General features: G+C 45.8%; 1 protein-coding gene across 1 annotated transcript in view; it reads right to left on the reverse strand.

Annotated features, from left to right (window-relative positions):
* Positions 1-17,119, reverse strand: part of ETV6 (ets variant 6) — a 224,176-nt gene that overhangs the window by 20,344 nt on the left and 186,713 nt on the right. The window contains exons 4-5 of the mRNA XM_004693274.2: positions 15,351-15,485; positions 1,125-1,670 (exon numbers count right to left, since the gene is read on the reverse strand). Coding sequence (XP_004693331.1) covers positions 1,125-1,670; positions 15,351-15,485 — 681 coding nt within the window. The remainder of the gene's footprint in view (positions 1-1,124; positions 1,671-15,350; positions 15,486-17,119) is intronic.

Genomic DNA, 17,119 nt, shown 5'->3' on the forward strand with positions numbered 1-17,119 from the left:
TCCAGGTGGAGGCCTCTGAAGTAGTCTGGGGGGCCACGTGGGTCTTGCTCCTTTCTGGGGTTCAGGCAGCTGTCCTATGGCATCAGCTCATGGAGGTGCTCTTCTCCCCTTCCCTGAATAGGTCTGACTTCCCCTGCCCCTAACCCATGACTAGAAAGCGCAAACCCCTCAGCTTTGAGCTACCTCTCTGCAGTCTTCCTCGAGTCTTCCAGTCAAAATGTACCTTCCTGTTGCTTTGTTTCTACAGCACTTAGTTATTCGAGCACAGGATGTGCGTTCAGTAAGTGCTGTGAGATGAATGAAGGGGACCTAGGACTTACTGAATTCTGCCTTTTATTTCATTAGCAGTTTCCACATCTGCCCCACCCAGTAAATGTTAAATTTCTTGAGGAGCAATAGATCAGTTGTGCTCCCTACCGCGTAGTGTATTTACCTGCCGCTTAGTAGGTACTCAATAAATGCACCTTGAAAAGCGAGTGACTCTCGGAAGAAATAACCTTGCATTCTGGAGAATGACTTCATATACATTGTAGGTGGGCTAACAAAAATAAAACATGTAGAATTTTTCACTGCTTTCCCTTCTTAGGGGAGCCAATCCAGGCTTGTCATCATGCCTGTCAAGGAATTTGGGAGTGGTTTCCTCCATGTGGCAGGCCCACAGTCCCTGCCTGCCACCCCACCACCCCATGCTCCTCTCTTGCAGCCTCCCAAGGGGGTGGAATTACAGGCCTGAATCTGAGACAAAGGTTCTTTATGCTGTGCCTGGTCATTAATTAGCTGCTGGAAACTTCAGGACAGGGCCATTAACATGCTCATAAACCTTTTATTTTAAATGTTTTCGCTTAGCCATGAGTCTGATGTGACTCTCCTTGTACGCTGGACGTAGGACATTTGTTTCTGAACACTTCTGAGGCTCATTAACTACTCCATCCCAGCAGCTCATTAACGAGCCCATTAGGGATTTTGCCTCATCCAGGCAGAAGCCTCCGCTTGCCCTGGCAGAGCCTTTGAGGGCACTAATTGGGCTGATGTGAGTTCACTGCAGGGCTCCAAGGAGAGAGTCCGGCCTGTCAAGCCCCCACCCCCCAAGGCTGAGCCGGCGACAAGAGGGGAGGCTCACTCACCTGCTATTCTCCCAATGGGCATGGCGTGCTCCTCGGGCGGAGAGACGGACACCATGATGTGGTTCATGTAGGCCAGGTCCTCCCGGTGTGACAGGTTGATAGGCTTGCCTTCCCGGTGCAGCCCGTCCTCGGAGAGCCGCGACTGTTTGAAATCCACCGAGTGCCGGGGGTTCAGGATCAAAGGGTGCATGATGGGGCTGGGCATCAGCTGGATCACGCGGGTGCTCTCCTGCCGCGGGCTGGAGGGCTTCTGGTGGGACTCCGAGGACGGCGGGCAGTGGTTGTTCTCCATGGGAGACACGGACAGAGGGTAGGGCTCCTGGTGGTTGTTCTCCTGGTGGAGCCTCGGGCCCTGGGCCCGCTCGGCCGGGGAGAGGCGGCGGATCATGTTGTCCAGGGGGGAGCGAAGGGGCCGCTGCTCAGGGTCGGGAGAAGGCCGGTGGTTGGTGGTGATGGGAGACCTGGAGCGGTGCAACAGTTCAATGGTGGGGGGGTTGTGGTGCACACTCTCCACGGGCGGCCGCGGGGGCCTCTGGACACAGCTATCTGTGGAGCAGAGGGAAAGACCATCACAGACTCGGGTGAACAGTCAGGAGCAGCCTGAGGTGGTTTAAAGGTGACAAATGGGGGGGGTGCAGGCATGCTCCGTGTCACACCCTTCTCCCCAGGAGGCAGCGTGTCTCTGCCATCGCTGAGAAAACATTCGAGTGCACATACTACAAATTCTTTTCCTACTGCTGGACCGGCTAAGAATGTCCACAGCATTCCATGAATCTCCTGCTTGTGGCTTATCGACATCATGAAGCCTAAACTTCACTCTTTCTATTTGTTACTTGACACTTTGGTGTGGCTCTCAGGGTCCCTATGGGTTTCTTTCCAGAAGCTTTTTCTTGGCTTCTATTTTCATAACCACGTCTCCTTATTCTCTACCTCCACGAGTCGCTGTTGATATGAATGATTATGACAACATGCTTACACAATTACTCTATAGCTGTAGATTCTATTGTTTAAGACTTACAACACTGAAGTGGGAGATAATGCCAATAGGTAGAAAGACATAAAGAAGTTAAGCATCTACTCAAGGTCACATGGATAGGGAAGGGATTAAGATTAGGACCAGACCTCGGTTGGATTCTAGAACCTATGTGCCAAGTACAACAGCTGCTACTTTATGTAAAACTAAGGGAAAAGTCATGTCAAAATCTGCACTGAGCATGAACAGTGGCCCTCATTGGCAGAGTGACAATCTTGTACTTGAAAGAACATTGAGGAAGTCCTGTCGCAAGTGTGCAGGCCCTGCAAACAGTCTAAGATAGGCAGAGGGAAGTGAGGAGGAGGAGTGGACACCCTAGTGATAGCTGTGTCCTGCCCCACTTGAACTTGCAAACCGGTGATATCTGAGAAATGACGCCACCCAAGTGGATGCAGCCCAGCCAGGCAAGCTGCTCTGTGGGAGGGCCTGGCACACACAGGAGTCAAGGATAGAGACTTATAAAAATGGAGCTGTCACGGGGCCCCGCACTGGCCTAAGTGCAGTTTCTCTGGTCACATCTGTTCCCAGAGCTGTCTCAGCAAAAGGGCTTCATGCTCCCTGGTCCTTGTTCTGGCCAAAGACTTGCCCAGGTGTTCAAAGTAATCTCTGCAAAAATGGGAGGTTCCAGGCTCCCTGCCCCAAGGAATTAACAGGGGGGAGTTGAGTTGGGAGGAAAAGATTCTGGAGAGAAAAGTTGGACACAGAGAGAAGACTGTGTCTCAACAAGGAGGAAGACATGAAGAGGCATGTGGAGCGGAGACAGGTGAGGAAGAAAGCTCACTTGCTTCTCAGTTTGGGACTTGCACCAGGGACTTGGGGGCATGGGAGGGACACATGGAGCCGAGACATGTAGAGACGACTGGGAGGGACGCGGGTGATAGACTCACGGGAGGGTAAAGTGGCCACCATGAGTGTGACTCGTTCTTTGACTTTGCTCCTTTAGTCGCAGACTTACCTGGTCCTTCTGCCCCTTTCTTCTAGTTCCCTGGCAAGGGGTGCCTTACAATGTGGCAAATTTTCAGGCCTCAGTTTTGGGCCAACCCTGTCTGGCTGGGCACTTACTCACCAGGCGATGGGTTCCTTTGGGTTTTAACGGGAAACTACTATCCTTTCTTCTCTTCTTTATGCACACTATGCTCTAAAAGCCCTTTCACGCTAAGAGGATGCTCTGTATTTATGTTGTGGATGGCGGAGCCCATGCAGAGCATGCAAGTCAGAGATACCACCTTCACCCATTATATAGTAGCCTTATGAAGAATTTATTAAGGCGACCTGAGGACCTGATAGGGCTAGTAGACAGAAGCGGAGGTGGCTTTTATGTAAAGTTTTACACAGGGTTATTTAATAGGAAAGTAGGGATTCCACTCTTGCTCACCTGTCATGTAAAACAATAAACAAAAGAAATACTGTCACAATCACCAAAAGATCACCTCCTTGAATGCACAGGGGCTTATTCTATAAAACTATATAAACTGCTGCCATGATTTAAACGCACTTGATCACTGGAATAGCTATCAATAGGTGACTGGGTTAATAACTTACAGTGTATCTTTAAACATTGGAGGACAAGGCAGCTGTAAAATGGAGTAAGGAGCATCTCAGTATTCTGCTAAATGTCTTCTGTGATGAGAGAAGAAAAGCAAGATGAAATTTTCATGGTAGGCTACCACTTTTCTAATAAAGGAGGAGTTCCAGTTTCAATGATAGCCTTCTGATACACAGAAATGATATATACTGCATAAAATACACTTATAAAAATAACTAGGAAAATAAGAAGATTTCACTCTTGAAGAAGGGACCCGCACACAATGAAATCCGAATCTGTACAGCTCTCCCCATTGAGGGCCTGTCCTGGTCCATCTAGCACATGGCAGGTAGAAAATGAATAGAATATTCCTTGAAATGTCAGAGCATAGAGTTTGGAGCTGTCTGAATGGCAGAAAAATTGAGAGAGCAAATCTCAGGAGAGGAGAGTTTCTGAGGGAGTAGCCATTAAATTGACACCTAAAATTTCCTCAAATCCTTATCCAGCTCCTGGACAACACACACGCAGAGGAGTCTCTTACAGCTCAGTGAAAAGCAACAGTTATGACTCAAAGTTGTGAGCAGCATCTCAACTACTGATCACTGTATTGCTGATACAGTACAAAGTTTGAGTCTCATCAACGAAGGCTGTATAGACACCTCAGGCTATTCATTACCCTAGATCAGTCACACTATAGGAACAAAAGCTTTACTCCAGATTTGCCTAAGGAGTGAAACAGACAAAACTGAGATAGAGTGGCCCTAACACAGTGTAAAAATTCAATTCAAAGTGGCTGGCAGTGACTGGCTAGTCATTTAATTCTCTGCTAGGATAAAGAAGTCAACACTCTTCAGAGGAATAGCATATACTCTTGCATCTTTACAATGCATTATTTACCATGGTCAGAATCCAATGAAGATTTTCTAGACATGTGAAGAAACAGAAAAATGAGGCCCATCATCAAGAGGAAAGCCAGTCAACAGAAATAAGCCCTGAGATCACCCAAATGTTAGAATCAGCAAAGAAGGATTTAAAGCAGTTCTAAGACCAAACAATGGATATAATGGTCAAAATAACTGACAAGAGATGTAAAGTGTCAGAGAGATAAAAATGGTAAGAAAAAAAGGTTCAAGAACTTAAACATACAATATAAAAGATTGGAATGGACGGAGTTAATAGCAGGTTAGAGATAACGGAAGAAAGTTAGTAAAGCTTAAGACAGATCAATAAAAACTAAAAGAGCACACAGATCCTCAGTGACATTCCTCTAATATATCTGGAACTATAGTCCAAGGAGAAGCACACAGAAAAGGGATTAAAAAAATGAAGAAATAATGATCATAAACTGGCAAAAAAAAAAAACTAAAAAACAAAAAAAAAGCTCAGAAAATACTAAGCATGATAAATACAATGAAAGCTACACCAAACCACATCATTATCAAATTGCTGAAGAACAAAGAGAAAATTTTGAAAGCAACCAGGATACAGTTTGTTCAGGATGAAAATTATATTAGTTATGACTAACTTCTTAGAAAGAGGCACACTGACCATTTGCAATATGGCCTTGCTTGGATTCAGACAAACTGTAAACACATTTATAAGATAGTCGGAAAAAAATGTGGTTATTAACTAGCTATTTGATGATACTGAAGAACTTTTATTTTTCAGGTGATGTAATGGTTCTGCTTATGACTTTTTTTTTTTAAGATGTTTTTATTTATGCATATAGAACTGGGGGTAAAGCCAGAGGTGCAGGGGCGGTGAGAGGATTCACCAGAGACATAGTAGGGAGTAGAACAGGCAGATTGATGAGTACACTGCTGAGGGAAGCAGCAGGCAGGTCAGGAGAGGTCTGCTGCACCATGTGGGTCAACTCCCTGGCGGGGGATGGAACTCACACTGAAGTGGCTATGGCTAGCTTACAGTGCTGAGTCTTAAAGGGAGGGCCCTTTATGACTTTTTATAAAGCATCCTTGTCTTTTCAGACCTCCATTGACATATTTACAGATAAAATGATAGATTTGGGATCTGCTTTAAGGTAATCTGGGATGATGAAGCAGATGCAGGTAGGCCACTGAAGAAACAACACCTATATGAGTTGATCATGGAAGTTGGTGGGTCACGGTGGTTCATTACACCATTCTCCACTGTTACATGGTTTCCATATTTCCACTTTAAAAAGCTCTTTTGAAAAAATTGCTAACCAGTGTTGCAAGGGCCCAGGTTGAGATGACAAATCCTCACTTCCTTACTTTCATTCAAATGCAGATCCATGCTTTCAGTGTACATTAGCCCCTGGTGCTCATTACAGTTAACTTTAATGGCTGGAAGTTTTAGAGTGGTAGAAATGATCTTCAATCTTTTGGGGATGAGGTGAATTTTCTTTTTCTAGCTAATATGGATCTCCACTCTGTTGCGCACAAAAAGAAACTACCTTGTGTCTCTGGTTCAATTTTAATTGTCACCGAGTATGTGATCAGGGTAAGCAGTGACTGAACACAGCTGCATTCTGAAGGTTCACACAATTTGCTTCTAAATCCCGTTTACAATATGTCGCCCTGTACTTAAGTTTATTAAAGTTTAAAAATACTTAAGGATGATGAAGACCATGTAATGAAAAATCCTATTTCCTGGATCCATTTCCTGTCTTACAAATTTCAAAACGGACACAGGCGTTGGCCAGCAGTCTGGTTACCTGCGGCCTGTCTTTGATGTTCTGGGCTTCAAGGCTCAGTGCCTGGGTGTGCACACAGGGCAAGCCTGAGGAAGTCTGGGAGGACTATGGGAGGAAGAACTTTCATGCCAAGGGTAAAAGGGAAACTGATGTAATGTCCTGGAGAGATTTCACTCTCTGTCCCTGCCCAGATCTTTGGGAACAATGACAGGGAGACGAGACAGTGCTCTGGATAATCCAAGTCGGATTTTACTTTTGACTCAGGATCCGGACAGGAATAGGACTCGGAGGAGCTTGATTTATTTATTTCTCTGCAGACACCACTCGAAGAGGAAGTACTTGATGAAGTTGATAACATTAATGGTAGAGAACTGGATCCGAGGGTATTTAATTCCAGGCTCCTGGTGGTCTGGGCACAACTACTGTCAAGCTGAAAGGCTTGCAACAAGACCTTCCAAGCTTTGTTTCAGTGTGCAAAGCATGCACCCACGTACGGAGTGGGCTGTGACGTTCCTACCCAGCTACACGCTGCCTCTGTGATTACAAGTTGGCAGCAGGGCATGGAAACTTATGAGAACAGAGCCGGCAGGCAGAGGAGCTCCGGACACAGGAAATGCGCTGAGTGGACAGTGGGTGCGTTAAATCCCCCAGATGTAGGAGTCTACTGTCTAAAACAAGAGAATTTTTTTGGTCTGGCCTTGATGTCTGGGTTTGTTCTTGGTGACCTGCCCAGCTGGAAAGCTGGGAAATTATCCACATTACCCTTGGTCTGAAGGTCTTGATATGGGAGGGAAACATTGCCAGATATTACTAGTGTGGCCATGGAAGGAAGCGGGAGTGAGGGAAAAAGTCCCAGACTGGCAGGGAACTCATTCTGGTTGAAAATATGATCCCAAACCTTTCTCTTTATAGAGTTCTTCCAAAGACAAATCATGCTTTCTTCTCATTAGCCAACAGTGCAAAATAAATTAGGATTTTAACTATGATTTATAAAAAAAGATCAGATTTCTTGTCTTCTTTCTTTTTACTTATTATTAAAGTATCTCTACTTAAAACCCATCAAAATTCAGCCCAACTTAATTGTGCTATAAACAATGAATAATTAGTAAAAGTAAAACAAACATAACTGACTATGGCTAAAGACATAGGTTTTGAAAGGAAGTTTCCAGGATAGAACAAAGGGTAAGGTCAAGTTATATCTCACACAAAAGGATCACATCTTGACTATTATGCTTTCCCTAAGGCTATGGATGATGACAAAGAGTAGTCAGAAGATGCAAAATAATAAATAAATAGAACAGGCCCAGTGGGCAACTTTCACTGATGAGCCTCAGCCAAGTGTTCTGGAAGGGACCATTTCCCAGCATAGTATTGTAAGATTAGTGGGAACCATGACTGATATAAAGAGTTATACAAAAATTCAAGGTTTAGAGGGCAGGGTGGAGATTTAAAATAGATTTGATAAGCACACTCACCCCATTATGGTCTGAATTGTCCCCCTAACCTAGCCCCACCTCCAAAATTTGTATGTTGAAGTCCCAATCCCCAATATCTCAGAATGTAACCACATTTGGAAATAAGGCCTCTGCTGATGTCATCAGTTAAGATAAGGTCCTAACCGATTGCCTGGTGTCCTTATGTAGAGGGAATTTAGTCACAGACATGCACACAGAGCATGGTGGGAGGGCGACGTTTTGAAATACAGCGATTATGAAATACACACGGAATCAAAGAAGCTTCTATGATGCCAGCCACCTTGCAAGTAGTGTCTCGAATGCAGATGATGCCAGGCATAAGGAAACACAGCTCTTGCTCCCAAAGGTATTGTGAACAGAGGGAGAGGGCTGCAGGTGCTGCCCGGAGTCGGGGAGCATGCTGCCCAGCATGAAGACAGAGATCTGCAAGGCCAGGACACCGGAAGTAGCCCGATGACCAGAGACAGACAGAGGTGAGGGCGAGATTCTGCCTCACAGCTCTCAGCAGGAACTGCGCCTGCCCACAGCTTGATCTGGCACAGCCGGCCTCCAGAACTCTGGATTTCTACATCACCCAGTCTGTAGTACTTTGTTTTGGAAAAGAATCCACAACTCCACTCCCTCTTCCTGAGGATCCCATGCTCTAGTGCAGTCTGTTCATCTCAAAGAGCTGCTGATGTCACTGCATTCCCTTGTAGGGCCAGAGAAAACTGCCCAACTTTGGAGGGTTTGATTCACAGAAGTTGATGGCATCCACAGTGAGTCCTGTGGCAAGCTCATAGATCTTAAGGCATTTGGTAGAAGGGGCTGAAAGAAGGAGACAGAGGCCATCGGGCCTCTGAGGCTCAGTCTGATTACTGTGGCCTGGGCAGCCAGCACAGGGGCTCACTGTGCAGGGGCTCAGGACCAAGGGCAGAAGCAGGTCTGCAAGCAGGTCTTGGTCTAGGCTGTGGCTTGTCTTTGCTCTTCTGCAGGCAGCAGCGGTGTCTCCCTGAGCCTCAAAAAAGCAGCACAGAGAAGTGAATGAAGAAATCAAGAGATCAGATTTCAAATGAGCCAAACAGACCTGTGGGCTGAATCACACATAGGGAGGAGGGGGGGGGGTGGGTGGGATGGGAGAGGTGGGGGGGGGGCACAAAGATAAGGCAGAAGAGTCAGTCCAGTGGGAGAAAGAGCAAGATAAAGACTGGGGGCTTCCTTCATTGGAGGGGAACCCCATCATGCCGGTTTCCTTATCTCAAAGGAATAACAAGGCACTTCCCTAGTGTAAGAGGAAGTTTCTTGAAAACTTCCTGGCCACATTGGGAAGGTTACTGAGGCATGCTAGGGGCCTGCTGACCTTAAAGCTCTGGCTTACTAGAGCTAATAGCCGGGGTGCTGAGAATAGCCGGCAGGGAAGGCGAGGGGGGTTCTCCCTGAATTAGACTGACAGGTACCCATCACCCAGTGGGTACATGCTCTCTTATCACAATCATAGGCCACATCAGGGCAAGGGTCGAAGGGCAAAAGGTCATGCTGCACTAGAGCTTGAAATATAGGAAGTGAAACAGGGAGAAGTCCTGCAGAGGAAAGTAAGAGCTTCGCAAGAACCCAGGCGGCTGGTGCCCGGGGCTACACTCGCAGGGGACAGCTGAAGGCCTGGGCCTGCTCTTCCTTGGTGGGTCCACCTTCCCTCCTGCCAGGTTTAAGCTGTCACTTTAAATTGTGCAAAGTATGTGCGGTTGCAAGACAGAGAAAATTGGAATTGGGGGTTAAGGAATAGGCAGATCATTGGACAATGGGAATGTACTAATCATTACTGAATTATAAGCAGGTAAGATGGTGAATGTGTATTTTATCACAACTTTAACAGAAGGAAAATCCCAAGGAGTGATAAGAAATGGCAAGTGATGACAGTGAGGACAGTTATTGAGTACATACTATTGCTATGTCAGAGAAGCTCTAAGGGCGATTCCCAAAAATCTTGATTCTTTTTGACATTAATCATATTTGATAGAAACCGCTCTCTCTGGTCTGGAAACTAAGATACAAGCCTGGGAAGTCACTTGCCTATTGTCACACAGCTGGCGAATGAAGGAGCAGGGATCTGAACCGGGCGGCCTGGGTTCAGGACTCATGCTCTCTTGACCCATCAGGCAGGACAACAGATGTCGAGGCCCAGCTAATGGCCTCTCCGCACTTCAGTCATCGGCATGATTCCAACAAGACTAGAGAATCAGGGTGGCTTTTGTCAGAGCATAGGGCCTGGTGCACACGGCTAGGAGCGTGACCCTCTCACAGCTATACTGAGGAGCCAGCTAGGGTGGTACCCCATGGGAGGGGCTCAGCGCGTCTGTCCTCACAGGCTGGAGATTTTCCTGATGCTAAACCCATTCTTCCTGAGGAATCAATGATCCCTATGAGTTGATTCATTCGAGTATTTTCATTATCATATGAAGACATACACTGGGATCTCAAGAGTTATCTTTAACCTGCTTTTTTGTTAACTTTTGATCTGCTTTTACTGTTAACATTGGGCACATTGGGCAGTTTCTTTTTTTTAAGATTTATTTTTATGCATACAAGAACTGGGGTACAGGCCAGAAGTGCACAGGGATGAGAGGATTCACCAGAGAAAGGGTGGGGAGCAGAACAGGCAGACTGACTGAAAATACACTGCTGAAGGGAGCAGCGGGCGAGACAGGAGAGGTTGGCCATGCCATGTGGGTCACCTCCCTGGTCGGGGATCGAACTTATGCTGCAGTTGCTGCAGCCAGCTTCATAGTGCTGGATTTTAACTCATTGTGCCAGAGAGAAACAGATCAGTTATAAGCAGAGTACAGGGCCTGATTTAGCATGCTCAGCTCCATAATTCCTCCACTCATCGTCTGTCATTTGCTTTATTTTCATGTGTGCCTGTGAGTGTGTGTGCTCATGTACATGAATGAAAGCAGAGGTGTGGGAATGACAGGGGCTGTGTGCTGGGTAATGTCACGTTATTGTTATTGGCCTCTGTTTCCTCATCTGTAAAGCAGGGACAACGTTGCCTTCCTTATAGGGTGGCTGTGCAGGTTATATGATTTAATCACACAAGACCTTAGAACAGGGCCTGGTACACAATAGGGATCCAATAAATGTTGGCCATTATTTTGTTATTATGAAATAATTCATATACTTCATCTTCTTTAATTATCTCATTAAATTGTATGAGATTTTCTTCCTTCAAATTGGTCTTTTGGCCACTGGATTTGGTGTGGAGAGGAGAATATTTTCTTCAACAAGTGATCATATAAATAAAAACTTCCGGGGGCCTCACTACAAACCAGGCCATTATCATGCCAACTGCAAGAAGATCAGGGAGGAAGTCTGGGCACCTGAGGCATCATCACTTACAATTTCCACGTCCACTCAGGGACAAAGGGCTACCCCAGAACACAGCCTGCGCCTTTGAACTCTGACCAATGCTACCGATATAATCATAGCACAGCATGTGTGAATATTTTCAAATTAAAGCGATTAAAAATCATTACCTGCCCCTTAGATGGGGAACAAGAGAGAGCAGGGCTGAGATCACCACAGGACCCTCAAAGGGCTGAAGCATGAGAACATCTGAGAAACACAGATCTTTCTCTTTCTCCCTGGAGACTTGGGCAAGTCTGGTCAGGTAGGGGAACTGCAGAGCTGACCCCAGAGACCAGCCCAGATGGGAAGTGTACTTCCTAAGGCCCTTTGAGTTTTTAGGGAGCCTGTAAGCAGTTCTAATACCAAAAGATCATGGCAGTCAAGCATTTCAGACAAAGCCTTTCTTTAAAATACGCCCGGAGCTGAAAGTAACTGAATTTGGGCCCTAAGGTATCAAAGGCAGTTGACATTACAACTGTGTGTGACGAACTTAATTTGCTGTATAGCCACTTATGAGTCTGAAATCTCTAAAGATGTTTCACCTCCTGGTTTGGTGACAGAAGTAGTATCATTGTTTATCTGGTTCCTATCTACATAGCTACCCAAAACACCTAAGGAATTCATAGTAAGTAGCTAAAATGAGAAAGAGACAATAATCAAAGAGAAAGAAGCGCACTTAACTTGAGATTTTCACTGTGAAACGAGTGATGATGCTACTCTTGGTTTGACTTCTAGGAGGGGTCACCTTATCAGCAGTTCTGGATGAGACAGAAGAGATTTTCTACTGTTTCTGAGCAACACCAAATGGGACACTGGAGAATATTCTGGATTTTAGTAGTTCAGGATCCTGAGAAGAGAATGTGCCTCAGTCATGTTCTTCCTTGTCACCCAGGGAGGTCAGACTGGTGGGAAATGTAGACTGGAGATTTGAGACCACTTTGTCTAATCTTCTCACAAATGGGGAAACAGAGGGTCAGAGAAATGAGATCTGGTCTCTCCTGACTTCCAGATCCCCTTTTGAGAAAAATGCTATCTAAGCTGACTGCATGGCCCAGTTTGTGTGGGATGGTGCTGTTCCTGCTTACTTATGGCTTACTTATGAACAAAGTCCTGCTTCACAGTCTCAGGTGTCTTGGTAAGGATGAAAATTCACAAGGTTCCTTTCATTATATAATGTGCTCTCTGCCCACAAGTAACAGAGAGAGTGAAAACACTGGATCTCCTGCTCCTGCATAATAACTGGGGGCTGTTTCACCCAAGGCACAAATTCAAAATGAGGTACTCACTGAATCAATAACAAATGTTTACAAAATAAAGGGTGTGGATGAGTAAGGTCACCCTCTTCTGCCCTCAGAGCCTGGACGGGAACCTCTGGGTAATTACACTGACTCCCTAGCTTCTGGAACTGTCACCTAATATAGCTATATGGGATTTATAGGGGGGCTGGATCAACAAGATACGTTTGTATTGGTACATAAATTTCCATTGTGACATCAGGAATGTCTGAACTGGCTAAGTGGATGGCAGTGGCGAGGTGAGGTCACAGGGGGCTGAATGAATCTCTGTCTGCTCCACTTGGCAGACCTCACCGTGCCAGGCTGGGCTGGGCTGGGCTGGTCCCACGGGGGCTGTCTGGTCTCTATGGGACACTCCCATTCTCCTTCCATTCCATCATCTCAATCTCCATGCCAAGTCAATAGCAACATCCTTTTGCATGGCTTGGGGCCCCCTTGATATGAAAGAAGTCACTGGGGACCTAACATTTCACATGTGTAATTTCATGTTATGGACTTTGTTTCTCAGGTGCAGCGCTTTCTGTTAATGTGCCCAGGTCAAAGCGCTCCATCCCCAAGCAACTGTAAAAGCGCGGTATGTCTGGAGATCATTCAAGTCAAGCTGGGTTGTCTTTCTTTTTGGTGAAGAAGGGGCAGAAACGGTTGGTGCCCAGAGGTGGGGGTCACCACGCACCTCTCCATGTCAGCCCTTTGTCATTGCCCTTTGTCACTGTGGCCCCACAGAGCTGGAAATGCGGGCACAGGCTGCCTCTCAGTATCCCTGCTGTGTGGGTCTCCTTTGACACCTCCCGATGAGACCCACACTTCCTTTCTGCTGCTCACCTGTGCCTGAGAGCTCACCCAGCTTGTCTGAAGGGGCAGGGGGCTGGGAACATTTTTTTTTCAGCTGATTTCCTGGCCAACAGCTTTGAGAAGTGGTCTCTTAAGAACGTGCTACTTTGAAGAGCTGGGTCTGAAGCGGCTAACTGGCCCATGGGGCCCGTGACCTTGGCCTTGAGCTCCATTCTTCATGCATCTCACCATCGCTACCACCACAACACCCCAGAGCCAGCTCGCCACATTACGTGGGGTGGCGCGTCTGTATTTACTGGGTTGACAGTCGCTCAGAGAATAGCTGGCTTTTTTAAATTCATTATCTCCTGCAAATAAGAACAGCGACAACACACCTAGGTCTGCAGCAAATCAGAAGAAGCACAGGAGGATGGGCTTGTGAGGCGGGAAGACCCTAGGTCTCTAATCACACTGGGGAATAGAAATTCCAAATGGGATTTTTTTAAAGAAATAATGAGAAAGAGAGAGAGAGAGAAACCCATCACGCCCCCTTTGTATCTGAAGAGGCAGACTAGGTAATACGATTCTTGCCTTAATGTCAAGCTTCAGTAAACCCACCTCCTCTTCTCAGGAGGAGCTGCTGGCTATTTTGCAAGCCGGAAATACACATGGCAGGAGGAACAGAAGAAGGAGAAACCAAGCTGGGGGTGGGGAACAGCTGCTAAATTTAGCAGGGGTAAAGCTAGAGGAGGAAAGAAGGAGAGCACCAGGCAGGGAGCAGTGGGCGAGAAACACTCGTTTCTTCTCCATGGGGGCTGGGAAACACACGGGGCAGAAGGGATGTGAGCTTGGGCTCGGGCTTCTCTTTTGGGAAGCATCGTCCAGAAAATAAATAACTTCTCATTTTTAAATTTGCCAACAACACAAAAATATTAGCCCAGCTTTGGGGGATGATCCATCAACTTAAGGAAACACTTCCCAGGACCAAGGCTGTGCCTCCCGCCCACCCCCAATTGGTACTAAGGAAAAGTCCAAGTTTAAAATTATGCCCTCGTGCGCCCACATGCACGAGGACATGACCAAATGACCCTCCGGGACACGACGGCAGATGGTTCACCCAAATGCAATGTGAGATTATTAGACCTTATTTCTGTACCTAAACACCTGCTGTGAACCTAGGTCCACAGTCACAATTCTTTTCTGGTCTCTTGTTTTCTACTAGTGGTTTTATAGCTGCTGTGACTCATCAGAGGGTAACTGTCCCCGGGATGTCAGAAATAAGCAAGCTAAGGACTGGATAAAGCTGCCTTTGGTGCATGAAGAGGAAACCCCTGGACCAACACAGTTCACAGGCTTGGCATCTTTCCCTCCCCTCTTCTTACCCCAGCTCACAAACCTTCAGTGACGCCTCCAGCCTGTCACTTGCCTCCGACAAAATCTTCTACATCCTGGTTCCACACTGACCTCCCAGGACCAGCAATAGCAAATTGTTGATCATTGCTCAAACAGGGTGCTGGTTTGCTGCTTTATTTAGCTTATGTTCTCTATTTGGGGTTTGTTTGAAATTTCTCATAACAAAGGGTTGGAGGAAAAACCAGATAAAGCCTACAACCTGAGTCGTCTGTCTGCTTTCTGCTCTGAGGACTTACTCCATTCTCTGTCATGCTCTTTGCCTGAAATGTTCTCCACATCCTTCCTGTTTGTGAGAATCCAGTTGGACCTTCAGTGATCACACAGAATCACCTCTGGCATGAGGCTGCTGACTTGACCTCCTGTCTGTACCTGGATATAAACTCTCCTTCCACTAGCTCTTTATGATACCTACTACTATAGTTATGCTTTGACATTTCTATGTATCTATCTCATTTCTCCACCTAGATTGTAGGATGCAGAAGACCAACAGATCGTATTCATCCTGGACATTCCCTTAGGGTCTTCCACATAGTAAGCACCCATTTAAATGTTTGTTGAATGAAAAACAGATCACATGAATAGAAACAACTTATTGAATTAACACTGAAATCCCTTGGAGGTGTCTAAGTCTCAGCAAGGAAAGAGGAGCTTCTTCATACCTTCTTCATGGTTCTGATGCAGTATGACTTCCGGTTGTGTGTGTATAGAGTTTCCGGGGTGGAAAAATGGTGAAAAAAGAATTCGAGGTTTCCTCTGCTTCAAAATATGCTGAAGAAGTTCATACAGCACGTCACCTGGAATAAAGAAAGGGAAATAGAGAAATGGGAGTGTTTCATTCCCAACTATTTACTGTTGACTCTTGAGCAATATAGGCTTAAAGGCACTGACCCCACGTAGTCAAATATTTGCATATAACTTTGACTTTACCCAAAACTTATAGCTGCTTTTGACTGGAAGCCTTACAGGTAACATAAAGAGCCAATGAATACATGCTAGTATGCTACATGTACTGTATATGATATTCTTATAATAAAGTAAGGTACAGAAAAGAAAGCATTAAGTAAATCGTAAGAAAGAGAAAATATATTTACAGAACTGTTTTCATTGATACTTAAAAGAAAACCCTTATGTATAAGTGGATCTGCATAGCTCAAGCCCACCTTGTCCAAGGGTCAGCTATACTGGCCTTTGACTGACATTGTGCTAAGGACAGAGTGAGCACGGGAGGCATGCCAGTGACCCCAGGGTGCCCAGCGGGTATAGCAGAGAGCCTGTGAAACTCTGACAGAGTCATGTGGCTTCTTTGATGGAACCTTTTCATTAGCAAAGTCATATACCACACCCCAATAGGTCTAAAAACACAAAGAGCCAAAAGAAAACAAAAGCCCTTCACAACCCTACAACTAAGAGACCAGCCTGGTTAGCTCTATCTGTGTCATTAATTAGAATCAGGCTTACAATAATCAAGTAGCCTTTTTTCTTCCACATTATGGAGCTGTCCAGGAGCTGCGGTGTGAAGGGACATCACCAGACATACTAGTCTGTACCGGACAACTATCCTCACTCATTGCTATTACTTTGGTGAAACACAACCTTGTCACCTCTATCCTTGCTTGCACTGTAGATGGTTCAAAGAAGAATCAGGAAGTCATTAAGGAAAGTTTGGATGTTCCAGTGATAACTTACAGAAATCTTCCTAGAAATCCTCACAGCAGAGAAAAATCCCAGGCAGGAAGAGAATACATATGAAAAAAACTCACAAGTCCGGTCCGAGGTGCTAATAACCATGGAGGATGCCCATAAGGAACTGGCATATTCTGGGATGCTTCCCTTCTCTAAAAATACACCCAGGCATTGCTCCAAAGTTCCAGCATCTAGACAATCATCTTTAGATGTCAGCCCCTTGCAGAAGACACAAGAGTAGGGGGTGGGGAGGGCAGGTCTGCACCAAGGTCCTCACTTGTGATATATTTGGTATCTGAAGTGTCCACTGAGGTAGGTAATTATTCAAAAAACCCCATCAAGGTTCATCCCTTTGGCTTAGATCCACATTCAAAATGCAGGTGGGTGCCTCAAAACCCCGTGGGGTGAGTGATTAATCTTGAAAATACCACAGGCTTCTAGCTGTCCCCCCACGCCTTTCCACATGCAAATATGCAGTCAACAATTGTACCAAACAATGGGCTTTTAGCTCTATTTTTAGCCATTTGAACAGATACTTTAATCAACTGAATTCAACTACATATTTTGGGCTGTAGATGTGCTCAATTATTTTTTTCTCTTCAACTCAGCCTGCACTAGAGAAACACTCCACAGTACTTTTTTCTTTGTGCAAACCTCAGCTTTCTTATCTCTTGCACCACGTCACAGTTCTGTGATGCCCTTTCTGAGTGACTCCAACACAGTCCGGCATCTCTGGCTTTGCTCC

This window comes from Condylura cristata, unplaced genomic scaffold, assembly GCF_000260355.1.
Source record: "Condylura cristata isolate star-nosed mole 26May11 unplaced genomic scaffold, ConCri1.0 scaffold00036, whole genome shotgun sequence".
Lineage (NCBI taxonomy): Eukaryota > Metazoa > Chordata > Mammalia > Eulipotyphla > Talpidae > Condylura > Condylura cristata.